At 38.7% G+C, this 19,333-nt stretch overlaps 2 protein-coding genes and 1 pseudogene across 2 annotated transcripts; 2 read left to right on the plus strand and 1 right to left on the minus strand.

Annotated features, from left to right (window-relative positions):
* Positions 1-918: 918 nt before the first annotated feature.
* Positions 919-4,985, plus strand: LOC122065170 (annotated as a pseudogene).
* Positions 4,986-6,058: 1,073 nt separating this feature from the next.
* On the plus strand, positions 6,059-15,153 carry LOC122069786 (potassium channel AKT1-like). Its single transcript, XM_042633878.1, has 11 exons — positions 6,059-6,425; positions 9,772-10,137; positions 10,234-10,291; positions 10,390-10,707; positions 11,023-11,268; positions 11,361-11,459; positions 11,652-11,684; positions 11,807-11,992; positions 12,112-12,306; positions 12,424-12,499; positions 13,980-15,153. Exons 1-11 carry the CDS (start codon positions 6,241-6,243, stop codon positions 14,831-14,833), a joined length of 2,616 nt encoding a protein of 871 aa, XP_042489812.1. The 5' UTR covers positions 6,059-6,240; the 3' UTR covers positions 14,834-15,153.
* Positions 15,154-15,745: 592 nt separating this feature from the next.
* LOC122065178 (uncharacterized mitochondrial protein AtMg00810-like) lies at positions 15,746-16,135 on the minus strand. Its single transcript, XM_042628988.1, has one exon. It carries the CDS (start codon positions 16,133-16,135, stop codon positions 15,746-15,748), a length of 390 nt encoding a protein of 129 aa, XP_042484922.1.
* Positions 16,136-19,333: the final 3,198 nt, after the last annotated feature.

Below are 19,333 nucleotides of genomic sequence, written 5' to 3' on the forward strand. Positions count from 1 at the left end.
CAAATAGAATTTAAACAAAATCCTGATACTCAAGGATGTTTTAAGTGTGGTAAACCCGGCTACATTGCTAAGTATTGCAGAGTATCCAAAAGAATTAGTATCCCTTTCCTTTATCCTTCTTTTTTTCTTTATTTTTTTTGGTACCTTTTTTTTATATAATTTAATATTTTTATAAAAAAATGACTTTATTTATTCGTGTGAAAATCTCATGCCTCTTTCTATAAAAAAAAAATACTCTCTCTCTCCCTCTCCCTCTCCCTCTCCCCCCCGACTTTCCATTTCATTTTCCTTTTGAAGCTCTTTCCCTTCTCTCTCTCACTTTCCACTCTCTTTTTCTGAAATCTTTACTTATTCATTATATCTCCATCTATCTATCTTTCCATATATCTTTCCCTATTCTATTTATTTCTATATTCACTTCTCCCAATTGCTTTCCTAAAAAAAGAAAAATCCTAATTTCCTTAAGTACCTTATTAAAAAAAAAAAAAAAAAAAAAAACTTTTAAATTTTTTATTTTCAAAGTTTCATTACAAAAATTGCTTTCCTAATTCTTATGCCCCTCTATATCATTCTATATTTATATTATGGTGATTTACATCAACCTCCCTTGGCATTTGTTCAAATTACATTATCCCCCCTAAAAATAAAAAAATTACATTTAAACCCACAAAATTGACACCGTTAGACTAGTGTTAGTTTTAAAGATAAAGAAAGACGTAATTACCCCTCCCACTTCTTCTTCTTCTGCTTAAAAATTAGTTTATGTAAACACGTTGAAGATAGGTAGATTTGTTTTCTCTTAAATCTTTTTTATTCGAATTCCTATAAATTTCATTCTCTGGCGATAGAAGAAGATCGATTTTTTAGGTTTTAGAGTTTTCTTATTGGTTTGTGTTGGATAAGGAGGAGGATTGTGTGATGGTGGACAACAACAAAGCCGATGGAAGCTCTGTGCTTCATGGAAAGTACGTGCTAGGTTGGCTTTTGGGCCATGGTGCCTTCGCCAAGGTCTATGTAGAAAGAAATATATAGAGTGGTAAAGTGTGGTGATGAAGGTTGTAGGGAATGAGAAGGTGATTAAATTTGGAATGATGGAGCAAAAGAAGCGTGAGATTATCACGCCCCGTTTCCATAGAACCAAACTGGTGACTGGGTTCCTTCCGGGTAACCCAAAACCATCATGATCATCTAATACAGTAACCACAACACAGCAAGCCACACATGTTCAATGGATTGTAATAACATAATACAACGGAAGTCTTGTCATCATTAATAACATGAAATTCCTATATACTATTGATACCTAAATTGTGATATATAAAATATTTATATGTGAGCCTATAGGCATTTTATTTATACAAAAAATAGCAATTTAAATATCGAGAGTACAAAAGGAAAATATACCAACATAATCAAAAGTACGGCAAACCGAATCTATCACTGTTGCCCAGCAACACAACTCTCACACGGGAAACCTTCACCGTGTTCAAATCCTTCGGGGATCCACCAATATCCTACTAGGATTTCATCGGTAGGACCCGGCACGGGTTCCTCTACTGATTAGTCTGTAAAATGAGCTAAAAAGATGTGTACACGAGGGGTGAACTCACTAGCTCAGCAAATGGAAAGAAAAATGCACACAAGCAATCGCAAGGTAAATGATCCTATATGCATGAGATTCATTTTTATTCCTATTCACCTAAACAAACATACTAGGTCATAGGTAATGTGCTACTCACAACTATAGTGCGCGTATGCCCTGGGTTCTAGATGCGTTCTCCATCCCATGATACGTCCATAGGGTTGTTAGATAAGGCCCACTGTGAGCATTCGAAAAAGTAAATCGTGGCCGAATCATAGTAAAAATGTAAATCGTGGCTGAACCACAATAGAAAAGTAAATCATGGCCAAACCACAGCAGAAATGTAAATCGTGGCTAAATCACAATAGAAAAGTAAATCGTGGACGAACCACAGTAAAAATTAAAAACAGTACGATTGGCACTCTAAATATATCACAAGGGTTTTCAACTATCTTAATGATCAGCTAGGCATACTTTTAACCATCACGGTGGTCCGCGACCGATGGTTCCCCCTAGTGAGAACCCAACATGTAAACACTTGTTGAAAAATGTTGTAGCACGAGAGTTTATAGAATCTTAACCACATACTCCTATATGAGATAGTACAACTGCATAGTTCTTCTGTGTCCCATTCCACGGTGAACCAATGCATTTGTTTTCAAGCCAACTACGGCATCTATTCTAAAAATCCTTCACATATTCGGTAATCCGACATCATAAACATCACATGATAAATCCATTCACAAGATGCAACATATAACAATGTATATGGAATTTAAGATATATAGGTTCAGTTCTAGATGCAACACGTATTCATCAACCATATGCATGAGTATGGCAATCGGAGTGTCAATATAGTCGATGAATGCAAAGGATGCCAAAAACATTCCAAAATTAAGAATCAAAATCCTCTCCCCACTTACCTATTCTTATGGAAAAATCAGTACTCACGGCATGGGTAAATTCGGAGTGAGAAGATGAGTTTTTTTGAAACCTAGCACAAATAAAGGGTTTAGAAATGCGTCCAAATCTGAAATAAAATCAACGTAGGATATAGACATGATGCTTATAATAGTGTGAGGAAGGTCGTCAGTGAGTTTGAGCTCAATCGGAGTTTATGCAAGCCGCAAGTGGGTCATATAAGTGGATAAGAGGATCCACCAGTGATTTTTGCCTAGACCAGTGGGTCATACAAGCGGGTCAGGAATCCGTCGATCTTACCCACCGGTAGAACTAGAGGTGTAAGAATGACTAATAGATCACGCTGGCAGGTCACACACTCGATAGTCTTACCCACCGGTAGAACCCGAGGGGATTGGTGTGGCTGGTAGGTCACACCGGCGAGTGTCTGACCCATCGGTTATTCCTGCCAGTTCTCTTGGACTTTACTGTTTTTCTCATTTCTTCCATTATAACTCTTGGGACCACAATAGGATAATTCCCACATCATTTTCCACACATTCTAAACTTCATTTACTTGATTAAACCATGGATTTAAGACAACAACAAGATTTAGGGGAAGAAATTATACCTTTACTTGTAAAACACGAAATCTTAAAAATCTTCTTCCCAACCTCAAATGTCACCTGAAAATCCTTCAACATTTGTTTCCCTTCTCAAACACATCAAGGAAATCACACAATGACTTCATTATTCTCTAGATTCAAACGTATACAAAGAGGGTTTCATCAAATCTCAAGGTTCATAGTATTCCTTACCTCAAAATGAAGAACTCAAGTCACCGGTCACTATTCCGACGATGGATAAGCAAGATGCGGCTCCATGATCCAAGGGGGAAACTTCCTTCCTCTTCCTTCTTCCTATTTTCTCCCTCTTCTTTAGTCCTCTCACCCACTTTGCTAAAAACCATAAATGAGGGAAAGAGAGAGAGTTATAAAGGCTATTTATACGTTGGGTCATAAATATCTTGTAAGGCATGTTTGGTTTTGCCCATTTATAGATCAAAACACATTAAATCCCTTTTTTCGGACTATGTAGCAGACATTTTTGGGCGTGCAAGGCCTTATTACGATGAGGAGGCCGAGACACATGTGCTCATCCAAGCCGGGTATGCTGGGGTCCACAAAACCCCAACAGGTGGGTCACACTGGTGGGTCTCACACCTACCAATGATATCCACTAGTTGGTTAAACAAGCCAATCTTATTGTATTTTGGAGGAAAATGGAGTCTTAACATGTATTTCTCTTTCACCACATGTTGTGGATCAAATCCCAACCATTCAAATACGGTAATCTACCTTTCCTACTTATACATAGCCTTGTGATATGTGCAAGGGCATGGCTTAGGCATGCGGATCATCTCAGGAACCGGCTCAATCTCATCCAGCTACCCTGCATTTGACATCACCCTTGCCATCATGTACCACAAGGCACTGGTATCAACTAGTTCTGATTCAGACCCTCTAAGACCAAACCGAACTAACCGATCAATAAATCGGGTTTAAAGAGCAGGACTCTACAGAGATATCAGTTATGAAGATGGTGAAGCATCTGAACATCGTGGGGCTTTATGAGGTGATGGCAAGCAAGTCCAAGATCTATTTTGCCATGGATCTCGTCAGAGGCGGTGAACTCTTCTCTAAGATCGCTAAAGGTTGATTAAAAGATGTCGCTAGATCTTACTTCTAGCAACTCATTTATGCAATCAATTTCTACCACAACCACGAGGTTTACCACCGCGATTTGAAGCCAGAAAATCTCCTCCTCGATGATGAAGGCAACCTCAAGGTCACTAATTTTGGTCTCAGTGCCTTTTCTGAACATCTAAAAGAACGAGCTTTTGCACACAACTTGTGGAACCCCTGCTTATGTTGCTCCGGAGGTGATCGAAAAGAATGGTTACGATGGAGCCAAGGCTGATCTCTGGTCGTGTGGCATCATTCTCTATGTTCTAATTGCAGGTTTTCTTCCGTTCCAAGAAGATAACATAATGGCCATGTACAAGAAGATACACAGAGGAGACTTCAAGTGTCCTCCTTGGTTCTCCACTGATGCTCGCCGGCTGGTAACCAAACTACTCGATCCGAACCCCAACACTCAGATCACCATCGACAAGGTCATGGAGTCACCTTGGTTCAAGAAATTGTTGCCGAAAACAATACGAACAAAGGAAGAGATGGAATTCGATAGTTTCAAGGGAGAGAAGGATAGTGAAACAAAAGGGAAACAATTGGAGACGCTGAATACCTTCCATATAATATCTTTATCGGAAGGGTTCAATCTAAAGCTGTTGTCTGAGGAGAAGAAGAAGGAGGAGAAAGAGGAGCTTAGGTTTTTGACAACAAAGCCGGCAAGTAGCGTGATATCGAGACTGGAGGAGGTGGCGAAGGCGTTGAATTTCAATATAAAGATTATCGATAACAGTAACCTTAAATCCACATAACAAGAGCTGAAGAATAGTGTGGTTGCCAATGTACCCAGCACCACCGGTGACCAGAATATTTTTCTCCATGGCCAAAAACTAATTTTTAAGGAGGGGTAATTATGTCTTTCTGTGTCCTAAAAACTAAACAGGTATAACGGTGTCAATTTTGTGGGTTTAAATATAATTTTTCAATTTTCAAGGGGGATGATGTAATTTAGGCAAACGCTAGGGGAGGTTGATGTAAATCACCCTTTATATTAAAAAGAAAAATCTATATCTTTATATTTCTTCTTTCCTCTTTTTTTTTTTGTTTCTGGTAATATATTTTTTCTCCAATTGCTTTCCTAATTTTGTTTAGTTTCTATATCAATAATAAATCACTAATTTCTTTATTAATTTTAACATAGTCATTGAATGAATGTCTCAAGCCCAATGTTCATTGATGCAACACTTCCCCTTTTGTTTCCTCTCCCTCTCGAAATCCCCTTCTCTCTCGTGCATGGTTCACAACCATCAAAATATTTGTTGGTTAATCTCTTTCTCTTTTTTTTTTTTTTGTTAACGAGTTTTAGTCTTAATTGTGAGACCTAACAATACAATAAGTACCAAACTCGCCTGGAAGATCGGTGATGTGTCCCCTCAAGAATATGACAAGTACCGAAGGGTTTGGGAGATCAGTAAGAGTGTGCAAATTTTAGTCCTATATTGCCTAGGGAGAGATTCTTAGACTAGTTAATAACCTATAACCTGCTTAACATGGCACAACGTGTAAGATTAATGGAGTCGGGACTTCTCCGTGTCACATTTGGATTATAACTCTTCCTAAGAGAAGTTCGAAAAAAATCCTATGCCACGGGTGCGGCGAAGCGATGAGGATCCAATGGCCGACACAACATTGGGGCATGTGCCGATGTGGTCTCGATGTTCGTTTTAACACTATGCATTTCTAAAAAAAAAAAAAAAAGTTAGCACTTTGCAGAGGATGAGGGCAAAATGGTTATTTTAATTAGATGATTGGACAAGGATGGAGGGGACCTTTGGTTACGGGAAGAGTGAAACTACTAAACGTGTGGAAAGAAATCAAGAAAATACGATTTGTTAGTGCAGTGGAGCCGTACAATGGCTAGAGTTTAGAGAGAGAAAGTTCTTATAAATTTAGAAGAGAGAAGGGAGCTGAGAGAACCAAACGAGGTAGAGCAGAAAAGCTAGAAACAGGGAAGAGAGGAGAGGAGAGGAGAGGGAGAGCTTGGGTTGTTGTTTCCCTTCAGAGCAAATGCCACAAAGGTTTCAAGATGGGGTTTTCAGTGTCTATGTCTGTGGTCAGGAGATGGAGCAGATGTCAAGAGAAGGTAGTCAATACAGCCTTAACAATGCCCTTCTTCCTTCACTTGGAGCCAGAAGCAGTCGCAGAATTAAGTTGCGTAGATTCATTATTTCTCCTTATGATCGTCGTTACAGGTGTTGGCTCTCTTCTTTCTCTTCAGCTCAATTTCCTCTTTTTTTTTTCTGGGTTTCATAAAGATTTGAGACTTTTTAATTTTGGGTTCTTTCTTTTCCCGCCTTTCCTTTTTTATTATATGGTTCTTCCATGAGCTGCACCGGACTGGTTTTCTTTCCCTTTTTTGATTCTTATTCCTCTGTTATTGTCCTCTGTCCCCTCTCATCTCCTTTTCCATTTGTTTACATTTTTTGAAGATATTTAGGTTCGAAATTAGTTTTGGTTTCTTGTATAAATCCTATTTCGTTATTGATTTTGAGCTGAGAGTGGTGGTGGTGGTGTGCATCGGTGGATGCACACCATCACTTGCTTGGCCATGTCCATTCAATCCTAGTGAAGGAACCCACTACTTAATCGCCAGAAGGTCTTCAATCTTCATAGTCTGCTGTGAGTAGATCTGGACCTTCATTTCCTCAGGAACAGGATGAACACGAAGACCTCTCTCATAGCCCTATTCACTTCCTCCGATCTCTTGCTCTTGCTAAGATCCTCTGGATTCTCTGGAGGATGGTTAACCCAAAGGCTCTCAAGTGGGTCTACTCGTTGTTCAGATCGTGAATCGTCCAAAATGTCGACGATTGTTACCGGAGACAACAGTCGGTCCGATTTTATGGAGGCCATCTCCTATCGGAAACTACCTTTCAATGCTTTTTCCATTGACGGAACTACCTCCGCCGTCAATGGCGGTTGTGGATGAGTTGAGGGAGTATAGGGAAGGGGAGCTGCGTAGACAAGAAAATAGAATAATATCGTCCTCAACACAAGCATAGGTAGTAAATATGCGTATTTTTAACGTATTTGGATGTTTAATTGCTGAATCCTTTTTTTTTTTTTTCACGTATAAAATGTCAGATGCAGGAAAATATATGTTTATTAAGGGGCTGCAAAATTAAACGCGTATTTATTTATTTTTTTTGTATTATTTATTTTAATAGTATTTTTATTTTACTCAATATCTCTTTTAGATCGATAATCCAAATCTATAGAGGAATGTAAAAATACACTTATATATGATTTTTTATCATAATATTTATTTCAACCAATCATAGAGAGTGTCGATCAAGTCTTTTTTGATTTTAATCTTAATTTCATATACGTTTTATGATGTATATATATATATATCTGTATTTTTATTTATAGAGTAGTCATATTAAACAAATACCATGTTACATTTGACCCGTTTGCAATATATATTTGTTCCTATGTCATTGCCGTGTCTAAATTTACTAACTATGTAGACCAGAAAAAAAAAAAAATCCCAAAACAAATGATATAATCTAAGATTATTTTTTTATCTAATATACAAATTCTATTTGTCTTCTACCAAAAAAAAAAAAAAAAAACCATTTGTCGAATCTTGATCAATCACTAACATTTTATATTGAAAAAAAACAAGGTATTGGATTTTAATGGAAGAAGCATAGATGATTGCATATCCTTATTTGTCAAAAGCAATATTTGGGATCTAGTCCAAGTCCACATGATTAATGGTCTTGCAGGAATGTCCTATAATCTGATGGAGTAGGAAATCATATAGAATGGCATCTACCGAATCATAACTTTCTTCCGTCCTTCCGAGTTCCGAGTGTCGCACTTGGGATTGTAGACGTTAGCTGTTAGCAGGAGATGAGAGCAGAATGGTCATTTAAATGAGATGATTGGGCGAGGGTGGTGGTGGGGGATAGAAATCCTCTGCGGCGACGGAGGTTGGCGGATACTGGCGGAGATCGGTTAAGATGATAACACGTGTATTTGGAACGTGGACGGCTTATCGCAAGGACAGTGTAAGATTCGACTAAAACCCTAGGCTTTAGCAGGTCGGGTCTAAATTCGACCAGAACCCGAGTCTCCTCCCTCCTTCCTCTCTTCCCTTTACCCCCTTTTTGCTCGCCTCTTCTGTTTCAGGGATGAACTTGGCGATGGCGTTAGCAGCAGAGCGTCACCTACGGGCGGCCCAGGATTTGGAAGCGGGGATTGTAGTGTCCACCTCTAACTCCGCTCGGCAAGTCCTCCGGCGATGACGGGCGTTACTGCAACTATCTCCCTCCTTTTGACTGGCCGGACAGCATCAACAAGCAACCATGGAAGATTACAAGGAAAAAAGAAGTTTAGACTTTAAAAATTAAGAATAAACCCAGAAAGTAGGGATAATTAAAGAATTTATACTCCTGATCGCAAGTAAACAGTTTTATTCTTTAAAATTCTCTTCTCTTTCTTCTCCTCCTCCACTTCCTCTTCCTCTGTCGTCGTCGCGTTCTTCTTCCTCTGTTTTGTTCTTTCTTCAAAGCTTCATTCAATTGAGCTCCCAATGACGGGACTGGAAAGGGGATCAGAATATGGTACCGGATTTCTATCCAAAGTAAGAAAAACCCATTACCCTCTCAGACCCGACCTGTTAAAGCCCGTCTGCTACACCGTCTTCACAATCTGACCATCCACGTGTTCAAGTGCACCTGTCATCATCTTAGCCCGTCTCCACCACTGTCCGCCAATTTCCATCGCCTCAGAGGATTTCGATCCGGTGGTGGGGGCCTTTGGTGACGGGAAGAGTGAATTAAACGTGTGGGAACGAAATCAAGAAAACTAAACGTCATTCCGAGTGTCGCAGTGGAGATTCCACAGAGAGAGAGAGAGAGAGAGAGAGAGAGAGAATTCTTATAAATTTAGAATTGGAAGAGAGAGTGAATAAGAAGGGAGATGAGAGAACCAAAGGAAGTAGAGCAGAAAAGCAAATGCCACAAAGGTTTGAAGATGAGGTTTTCAATGTCTATGCCTGTGGTCAGGAGATGGAGCAGATGTCAAGAGAAAGTAGTCATTACAGCCTTAACCATGCCCTTCTTCCTCCCCTTGGAGCCAGATTCAATCGCAAAATTAAGTTGCGTAGATTCATTATTTCTCCTTACGATCGTCGTTACGGGTAATGCCTCTCTTCTTTTTCTTCAACTCTTATTTTTTTTTTCCCCTCTTTCTGGGTTTCATAAAGACTTGAGACTTTTCAATTTGGGGTTCTTTCTTTTCCCGCCTTTCCTTTTTTTATTATCTTATTCTTCTCTTAATGGTTCTTCCATTTGGAACTTTGAAAAGAAAGTATTTTAATTATTGGTCTTCTCTGTTTTGTCCTCTGTCCCCTCTCAGCTGCTTTCGTTATTGATTTTGCATTTTTTTTTGTTGGGGGGTGGGGTTAAATGGAAAGAAAGTATGTTAATGGCCGAGTTTCCTTTGAATTAATTTTATGAAATAAATGTTTAAAAAAAAAATAAATGGAAATAACATTCTTATTTGGATATTGAACTTTGATACTTGCAGAATCTGGGAGTCTTTTCTGGTTGTTCTTGTTGTGTATACTGCTTGGGTATCTCCATTTGAATTTGGATTCCTTGATGGATCGAGGGGATCTCTTGCAATCATTGATGACGTAGTTAATGGGTTCTTCGCCGTGGATATTGTTCTGACCTTTTTCGTTGCCTTCCTTGATAAATCTACTCATCTCTTCATTGACAATCCAAAGCAGATTGCTTGGAAATATGTCAGAACCTGGTTTGCCTTTGATGTCATATCTACAATCCCTTCTGAATTTGCACGGAGGATCTTACCTAAAGCTATTCAGTCATATGGCTTCTTCAACATGCTTCGTCTCTGGCGTCTCCGAAGAGTCAGTTCCTTTTTTGCCAGGTATGGTTTATTTTCAAGCCCCTGAATTTTGCTAATAGAATAGTGAATTTTCGTATCTGGATCATAATTGTCCACCTTCTGGCTTTATTATAACAGAATGGAGAAAGACAGGCATTTCAATTACTTTTGGGTTCGATGCGCAAAACTAATCTGTGTGAGTCTCTCAGGAAAAATCTTTATATGTTTTACTAGAAGGGGAGGGAACTCTTCATTAATGAGCTAAAAGTACATGGTTTCGGATGTTCTTTGCAGGTAACACTCTTCGCAGTACACTGCGCTGGGTGCTTCTATTATCTTCTTGCTGCACGAAACCATGACCCAAAAAATACATGGATTGGAGCAACTTATGATAATTTTCTTCAGACAAGCCTTTGGATACGGTATGTTACATCGATGTACTGGTCCATCACTACACTCACAACTGTTGGCTATGGTGATTTGCATGCTCAGAATACAAGGGAGATGATCTTTGATATTTTCTACATGCTTTTCAACCTCGGATTGACAGCATATCTTATTGGAAATATGACCAACTTGGTCGTCCATGGGACCAGTAGAACTAGAAAATTCGTGAGTAGTTCTTTCTGAGTTTGCCTATTTTCAATATCTATGATGAAGCTAGAGTGATAAAAGTTGCACAAGCATTGCTCATTCATATATTCGTTATTAGCATGATACTAGATCGTGCCTTGGTTGTTTTTGAATCTCTTTAGAATGTATCACATATTGATAAGCTTTAATTATGATACCAGGAAAATATTTGGTTATAAAATCATGATTTGTTTGGTTTTGTTATTAGTGCTTGTTTAGAGTTTTGATTTTGTGGGACAATTCCCTTCCCCCCCAATTTTTTCATTATTGTTATATTTCTCCATTGGCTTATAGAGGGATACTATTCAAGTGGCATCAAATTTTGCACAACGGCACCAACTCCCAACACGCCTGCAAGAGCAGATGCTTGCACACTTGTGTTTGAAGTTCAGAACAGATTCAGAGGGACTGCAGCAGCAAGAGACTCTTGATGCCCTTCCTAAAGCCATCCGATCAAGTATATCGCATTACCTTTTTTATTCTCTTGTCGATAAGGTGTACTTGTTCCGTGGGGTATCGAATGACTTGCTTTTTCAGCTGGTAACCCCCTTTAGAATACTCAATAGACTTTCAATTTTGTGACTAATGTGTTTCTTCTTACCTTGGCATCTTCTATTCTATAAACTTTGAAGGTCTCTGAGATGAATGCTGAGTATTTCCCCCCAAAGGAAGATGTGATCTTGCAGAATGAAGCACCAACAGACTTTTACATACTGGTTACTGGTGCCGTGGTGACTACTTAACTTCTCTTATACTATTATTGCTTTTATTCTATTTTTTCTTCATATCTGGCTCTCAAACCTGAAGCGTTGACACAGTTTAGTATTATTGTTTGTTACTTAGTCTATGATTTGATCTCATTTAGCCCCCACACTTTTGATTTTTGCAAATAATGGCTTCTGATGTCGGATTTTGCTTTCCAGGATCTTGTGGTCCTCAAGAATGGACTGGAACAGGCAAGTGCAATAATAAAAACCCTTCTGGATAACTATGTCATAGCAGATAACTTCTGAAAAGGGAAAAAAGCATCGTAGTTTTCTGTAATGAAAAAAAGACTGAGATGAAAGAATGACTCCAGGTCGTTGGAGAGGCAAAGGCGGGGGATATTTTTGGTGAGATTGGGGTGCTTTGTTATAGGCCACAGCTTTTCACTGTCCGCACCAAACGATTGAGTCAGTTGCTGCGGTTGAACCGTACTGTATTTTTGAATGTCGTTCAAGCCAATGTTGGGGCCGGGACCATAATCATGAACAATCTCCTTCAGGTTTGTAGAGTTGGCAACCCTGATGACAATGTCTTTTTATTTGATGGTGATGTGATGAGTGATATTTCCTGTTTAATTTATTTATTTATTTGTTTATGTTTCATTAACGGGTGGAGCAGCATTTGAAGGAACTGAAGGACCCAGAGATGCAAGCAGTTCTAGCAGAGACAGAGAGCATGCTAGCTCGGGGTAGAATGGACCTTCCGCTTAGTCTATGCTTTGCAGCGAGTAGAGGAGATGACCTGTTGTTGAATCAGTTACTAAGAAGGGGCTTGGATCCAAATGAATCTAACGACAGTGGGCGCAGTGCTCTGGTCAATACATTTTTACTTCGCTTCTGCATCTGATACAAGTATTTCAAGTTTTCTATGATAGCCTCTTACTCGGAACAATTTTTTCTTTCTTTTGTTTTTTATTTTATGTATAAACAGCATATAGCAGCATCCAGAGGAAATGAAAACTGTGTCCAACTCCTACTGGACTATGGAGCAGACCCTAATAGTAGAGGTATGTTCTAGCTCACAACCACATCAATAGATGGGCATATTTATGTTAGAAAACTGCAGTGGAGACACAACCACTTCCTGTCTTCCCCACCGCTGCCCTTGTATTTAGGAACCAGTGGAGTTTTTGGGGTATCCCTAGAGTTCTTTAGGTTGCATTTTGAAAAGTGGGGTGGGCAAGTGAAAACTGTAAGTTGGACATATCTCAGAAATTTTCTCATGTTAAAATCATATGCTCTATCTTACTCTTATCCTCACTTTTTTTTTTGAGTGAATAATTTAAATTTTTTGGTTGAATATCCTTATCCTCACATTTTATTCATCTATATACCGATTTTCTGTTATTTATTTATTATGTCCTATGTCAGAGTACCCAGTGCACGAGGCTCCCACATACTCAAGGTGGGGGGGGGGGACTATTTTATTTATTATGTCCTATTATTTGTTTAATCAAGATATTTTTTCTATTCTTCTCGTATATTTTTCAAAGCTATCATCTCCCATGCTTGCTCTTCCTTTGGGTGGGGTCGGAGGCGCTGCTCTTACAAAAGCACCCGAGTCTTTCTAATACATTTATGGCTCTTTATTTCTTTCAGTTAGTCCTTGCACCTTTCTGTTGTCTACTTAGAAAATTGTCATGGTTACATCCAATAATTGCTTATTATTTCTCAATAAAAAAATGCTAGTTCGATTGTTCTTCTTCTTCTTCTATACAGTGTGTGAGCACCATATAATCTTTATCCACAGATGCAAGACTGATGCAACACCCTTCCTAAACTTGCTAATATACCATTTTTTACATTAATGGCAAAATGAGATCCTATTAGTTTTTGCCGTATACACATAGGCACCATAGTCGTACCAAACTTAAAAGCCTTGGAGTATGGATAGTTAATATTCATTATCAAAAAGAAGAAAGAAAAAAGACTCATGCCTGGAGTTAAGAATAGGAACTACCTCTTTCCTTCTCGAGTATATTATACTTTTTTAAGATCTAACTATAGTGCTCTTACCTATATATTTTAGTATCATGTACTAGACGAACTTGAGTCCTAAGATTGACCTTTTTTCAACTGTCTTCTCTTCTTATGGTCACATACTTCGGTTTGTTATACTTATCATTAATTTAGATCTAAATATAGTACTCTTAACGATATGTTTCATTATCATCATTTACTATATGAACTTGTGTCCTGTGATTGTGTCCACTTCTCATGGTTACATACTCCCAATTTAAGTACCACTAAATCAATTTTATGGATATTCCTTTGTCTATGACATTTCTCTCCATGTTGTATGGTATTCTAAGAAATAGTAAACCAATTTAAGAAAGGGATGTTATCAGAATTAAATATTTTGTTTTTAGATATTGTTTCGGGGATGGGACGTATTGTCAGAACTTGTAAATATTAATTTCGTAGGGATATTGAATTTATGGAATGGCTTCAGTCAAATATGTTTCTTCCTTATCTTTGGTCATGCAGATTTAGAAGGAAATGTTCCATTGTGGGAGGCAATACAGGAGAGGCATGAACCAGTAATCAAAGTTCTGGTCAACGATGGTGCAAACATCTATTCTGGTGATGTGGGTCACTTTGCATGTACTGCTGTTGAACAGAATGACTTGAACTTGCTCAAGGACATTGTACGATATGGAGGGGACGTGAAACTGCCCAAGAGCAATGGAACAACTGCACTTCATGTTGCAGTTTGTGAGGGGAATGCTGAAATAGTTAAGTTCCTCTTGGACCATGGGGCTGACATTGATAGACCTGATGCCCAGGGTTGGACCCCAAGAGATCTAGCAGATCAGCAGGGCCAGGAAGAGATAAAAGTTCTATTCCAGTCCGGACAGGAGACCTGTAGCCAAATCTCCGATAATGTTTCTGAGCCACCTAGGGTGCGCTATCTTGGTAGATTTACAAGCGAACCTGCTCTTCTCCCATTGCCTGAGGAAGGTACAACCACTTCTACTGAGGTGCCATGGAGGAATAATCGTCGAAGGCGAAAGTCTAACAACTTCCACAACTCACTGTTTGGCATCATGTCAGCTGCCCATCCAAGTAAAATAGGTATACCTTCTCCTGTATTCCATGCTACAGCCACTATGACTTCTGGTCGTTACTCTGCAAGAATCACAATTAGTTGCCCAGGAACTGGTGGTGTCACCGCAAAGCTAGTTCGCCTGCCAGCATCCTTTCCAGTGTTACTTGACATCTGTGCCCAGAAATTTGGGTTCAGACCCTCAAAAATCCTAACTAGAGATGGTGCTGAAATCGATGAGATAGAGCTTATTAGGGATGGTGATCATCTTGTTCTTGTTGGTGATGATGGCTAGACAGTTCATGTCTACCTATGCTTGGTTGAGGTGAAATATGATCTGCCACACTGCACCCTGGTTGTGGAGCTCCTAGGTTTGGCTGGACCAGATTGTCATGGTGAGAGAAAGAGAGGAGGGGAGATGGAGGAAACAGGAAATGACAGTTATGTCTTAAAAAGTGAAAAAGTATGTACTTGCCATAAACTGGTTAGAGCCTAATTTACTCTCCTTGTGGCATATAGTTTACTCTCTCTCTCTCTCTCTCTCTCTCTCACATAGGAAACTACACTAAATTTCTCTAAATTTGAAAGCAAAGCTGTAGATTATGCTTTTTGTTACACCCACCATATCTCTTCGTTGGAAATTCATACAACTCTCAAGGACCCAGTATTCTTTTTCTTTTAGGGTTTAGAACTTGTATCAGGCACTCATCGTGATACCTTATCATTAGAGAGAGAGAGAGAGAGAGAGAGAGAGAGAGAGGTTTGATGAATTTGGATAAATATGACTTGTGGCAATAATCATTAGTCTCTCTACCTATAATGAAATAAAACCTTAAATGGGCTTAAGGGTCCATTTGGATAAAACTTCTAAAGCCCATTATTATAATAATCTATTATGTTAAAAATCACTCTCAAGTTGGTGCATGGATATCACAGATGTTCAATTTGGATAAAATAGAATAAAGTAATTTACTACTAAGACCTTTTGTAAGTATATCGGCTAATTGATTTTCACTATGCACAAAAGGAAGACAAATAAGCCCTTGCACTAGCTTCTCTTTGATGAAATGGTTGTCAATCTCAACATGCTTAGTACAATCATGCTAAACTAGATGGTTGAGTTATTGTCACAATGCGACATCATAAGCATCTGAACAACCACACTAAGTCTTGAAGAAGACCTTCAAGCTATAACAACTCGCAAACACTATAAGCCATTGCAGGAAAACTCAACTTTAGCACTAGACCTGGAAACTACAACTTGCTTCTTACTATGCCATGTGACTAGATTGTCATCAACAAATGCACAATAACGTGAAGTAGAATGACGACCATCTAGAGAATCTACCCAATCAGCATCAGTATAGGTATCAATTCTCATATTGTTTGAAGGAGAGAATTGGATACCATTCCCTAGAACAATTTTCAAATACCCAAGAACACGGAACTCAACTTCTATATGAGAGGAGAAAGGATCATGCATATATTGAATCATAAGGTTAATTGCATGAGCTATATCTGGACGAGTGTGAGACAAATAGATAAATCTTCCAACCAATCTCTGATATCGGCCCTTATCAACTGGTTCACCTTCCATGCTCTTGAGATGGGAATTCGCCTCAATGGGTGTATCTGAATGCTTATACCTATCATGCCGGTCTTTGAAATAAGATCCAAGGTGTACTTCTGTTGAGACAGAACAATATCGTGTACTGAGCCATTTCAATCCCAAAGAAATTATTTTAGCATTTCAAAGTCTTTAATTTCAAACTCCTTACCAAGATAGGTCTTAAGATTAGAGATCTCAACAACATCATCTCCAGTAATGACAATATCATTTACATATACAATAAAAAACAGTAACCCAATCCCCGACCCTCTTAATAAATATATTATGATCAACATTTTTTTGAGTAAACTAGGTCATTGGAGACTGCTTCAACCCATGTAGTGCCCTTTTTAGTTAGCAGATTTTCCCTTGAGTTTCAAGACTGGAATGTCCTAGTTGAACATCCATATATACATCCTTAGTTAGCTCACTATGAAGACATTCTTGACATCGTTGTAGCTCCCAGCTGCAGTAAAATACACACGAATGATCACAAAGCCCATCTTCAAATACCGTATGTGCGAGTGAACCCTCTAGCAACTAGCCTTACTTGGTATCTATCTATAGACCATCTATATCTTGCATGACTGTGAACACCCACTTATAGCCCACTGGATGCTTCTAGAGAGGAAGATCAACCAAGTCACATGTACCATTTTTATAGAGCACCTTCATCTTCTTATTCATTGCATCTTTCCACCTAGGTTCTGCAATTGCCTCTTACCAGGTCTGAGGAATAGACACAAAAGATAAGGAAAACACAAAAGCATAATAGGAGGGAGAAAGGGTATTGTATCACACAACATTAAAAATAGAGTGTTGAGTGCATGTCCTACTTCCTTTTCTACGAGCAATAGGGGCATCAAGGGACTGATAAAAAACATGAGGAAGATGGATACCTGGAAGAGTAGACTCCAGATTAGAGAGCAGTTGAGTAGCAATTTTGGTAGTATAAGTGGAAGTGTTAGTTCTTTTTTGCTTTTGAGAGAACACTTGTATCACTGGACCATGCTGCGATTTTTGATGAACCTGTGGCTCCCCCTACACCTATGTCTCCTCTCAAATAGGTTCTTCTTCTGATTGAAGATATGAAGGATCATCAAATGGAGGAATCAAATGAACCTCTTTACTGCTAGAAGTCTCCCCTTGAAGAGGTGAGTAATAAGGTTCTGTCTCACAAAAGACCACATCCATGGACACAAACAAGTTCCTGCAAAGAGGGTGATAACATATATAAGCCTTTTGTGTGGGAGAATAGTCAACAAAAATACATCAAAGACCCTAGGGTCAAGCTTGGTTTGTACTTGATGATTCCGGACAAAGCAAACAGAGCCAAACACCTTAAGAGGAACAACATAACTGCGATCACCACAGAGCACCTCAACACGACACTAGAAGTCCAACATGCGAGACAACATCCTATTGATAAGATAGGCAACAATAAGGACAACCTCACTTGAATTTGGAGCTAGAACATTCATCTCATACATAAGATAACGAGCTATTTCCAACAAGTGCATGTTCTTACATTTTGCAACTTCGTTCGGTTCCAGGATAACTATATAACTGGTGTGATGCACGATCCTATAGGCAACAAGGTAGGGTTGGAAAGAACCCTCCATGTATTCCTAACCATTGTTAGCTCTCATGATTTTAATTGTAGCATCATATTGAGTGTGAACTAGACAATGAAAAGCCTTGAAACATGTAAACACCTCATTCTTGTGATAGTAAATAAAAAATCCAAGTAAGACAAGTATAGAAATAAAAAAAAGTAACAAATCATCTATAGTCATAAACATAAGGACGATGGGCAGGGCCCCAAACATCATAAAAAACTGAATAGTACTTTTATGATTAGAAATAGGATAAACATTCCTTATTTGTTTTGCAAAAATGCAAGCACCACAAGAAAACTGATGTTGATCACATTGTTTAACTAGGACAAGAAATAGTCTAGATAAAGTCCCCTAGGGAGAATATCCTAAACAGCAATGCCAACTATAAAATTCTGTAAGGGCGAGCTTTGAAGTTGTTTAATGAACCTATGTAAATTCACTTTCCAGGTAATAGAGACCACCACTCATTAAATCATTGCCAATCATTGCCCCCATCACCAAATCCTGAAATATACAATAAGTAGAAAAAAATAAGACTTTGCAGTTTAGATATTTAATAATACTACCAATTGTTAATAGATTAGTGAAGAACTGATGAACATACAAAACAAAAAAAAGGGACAAGGAGGAGGAGCATTGAATGGTACCCATCCCAACAATAGGAGAGAGGGACCCGTTAGAAACACTAACCTTTGTTTCACCTAGAAAATGGACAGTATGTAGAAAAGGAGGTGTGTGATCCAGTCATATGATTACTGACCCTAGAGTAAATAATCCAAGGCTGAGGGGAAACTAAAGCACAATGACCACAAAAAATAAAAACATGATTAAGAAGAGTGGGAGGGAACAGGTGGCAGAGAGAAAGCAGTAGCAAGAATGGAGGAGCCCATTTGAGTTATCATCAGGTGAAGCATAGCCATTTCATCAGTAAAGAAGGAGGGGCCTATAGTACTAGGGCAGTCAAAGTTGTTCGTTGTCTCAGATTGATTAGTTTAAATATTCTTTCCAGGACCCTGATTATGCCCACAAGAATTGGTTGGGCACCCATGGAGCTCCCAACAAGTCTCCCTAGTGTGATGCTCCTTACCACAATAGTCATACTTGACAATTGGTCTATTTGTGGAGGGAGTAGTAGTCCGAGTACCAGAACCAATAGAGTTTCCAAAAGAACCCTGAGCAGAGATTAACGCAGAACGATCTTGAGTAGTAGGCTGAAGTATCTTAACATGTTGTTTGTCTTCAACATGAATTAGAGAAAGAGTCTGCTCAAGGGTAGGGAATGGATCACGGTTAAACACATTTTCTCGAATCTGATCAAATTTTATGTTCAGACCTGTAAGAAAATCATATATGGAGAGCTCTTGCTCACGTTTCCTGAAACCTACATCAGTTTCACAAATGATAGGTCTCATAAAATATTCCTTACAAATCAGAGTAATATAGGGAGATAATGAGCTCCTTTTGAGTAGCCCTATGAAGCTTCTTTCTCAATTTAAAACATTGAGTACTCTTCCTGCTTAAGAATATGTGCCCTTCGTGGCTTTTCAAATCTTGGTAGTAGAATCAA

Source organism: Macadamia integrifolia, chromosome 2, assembly GCF_013358625.1.
Source record: "Macadamia integrifolia cultivar HAES 741 chromosome 2, SCU_Mint_v3, whole genome shotgun sequence".
Lineage (NCBI taxonomy): Eukaryota > Viridiplantae > Streptophyta > Magnoliopsida > Proteales > Proteaceae > Macadamia > Macadamia integrifolia.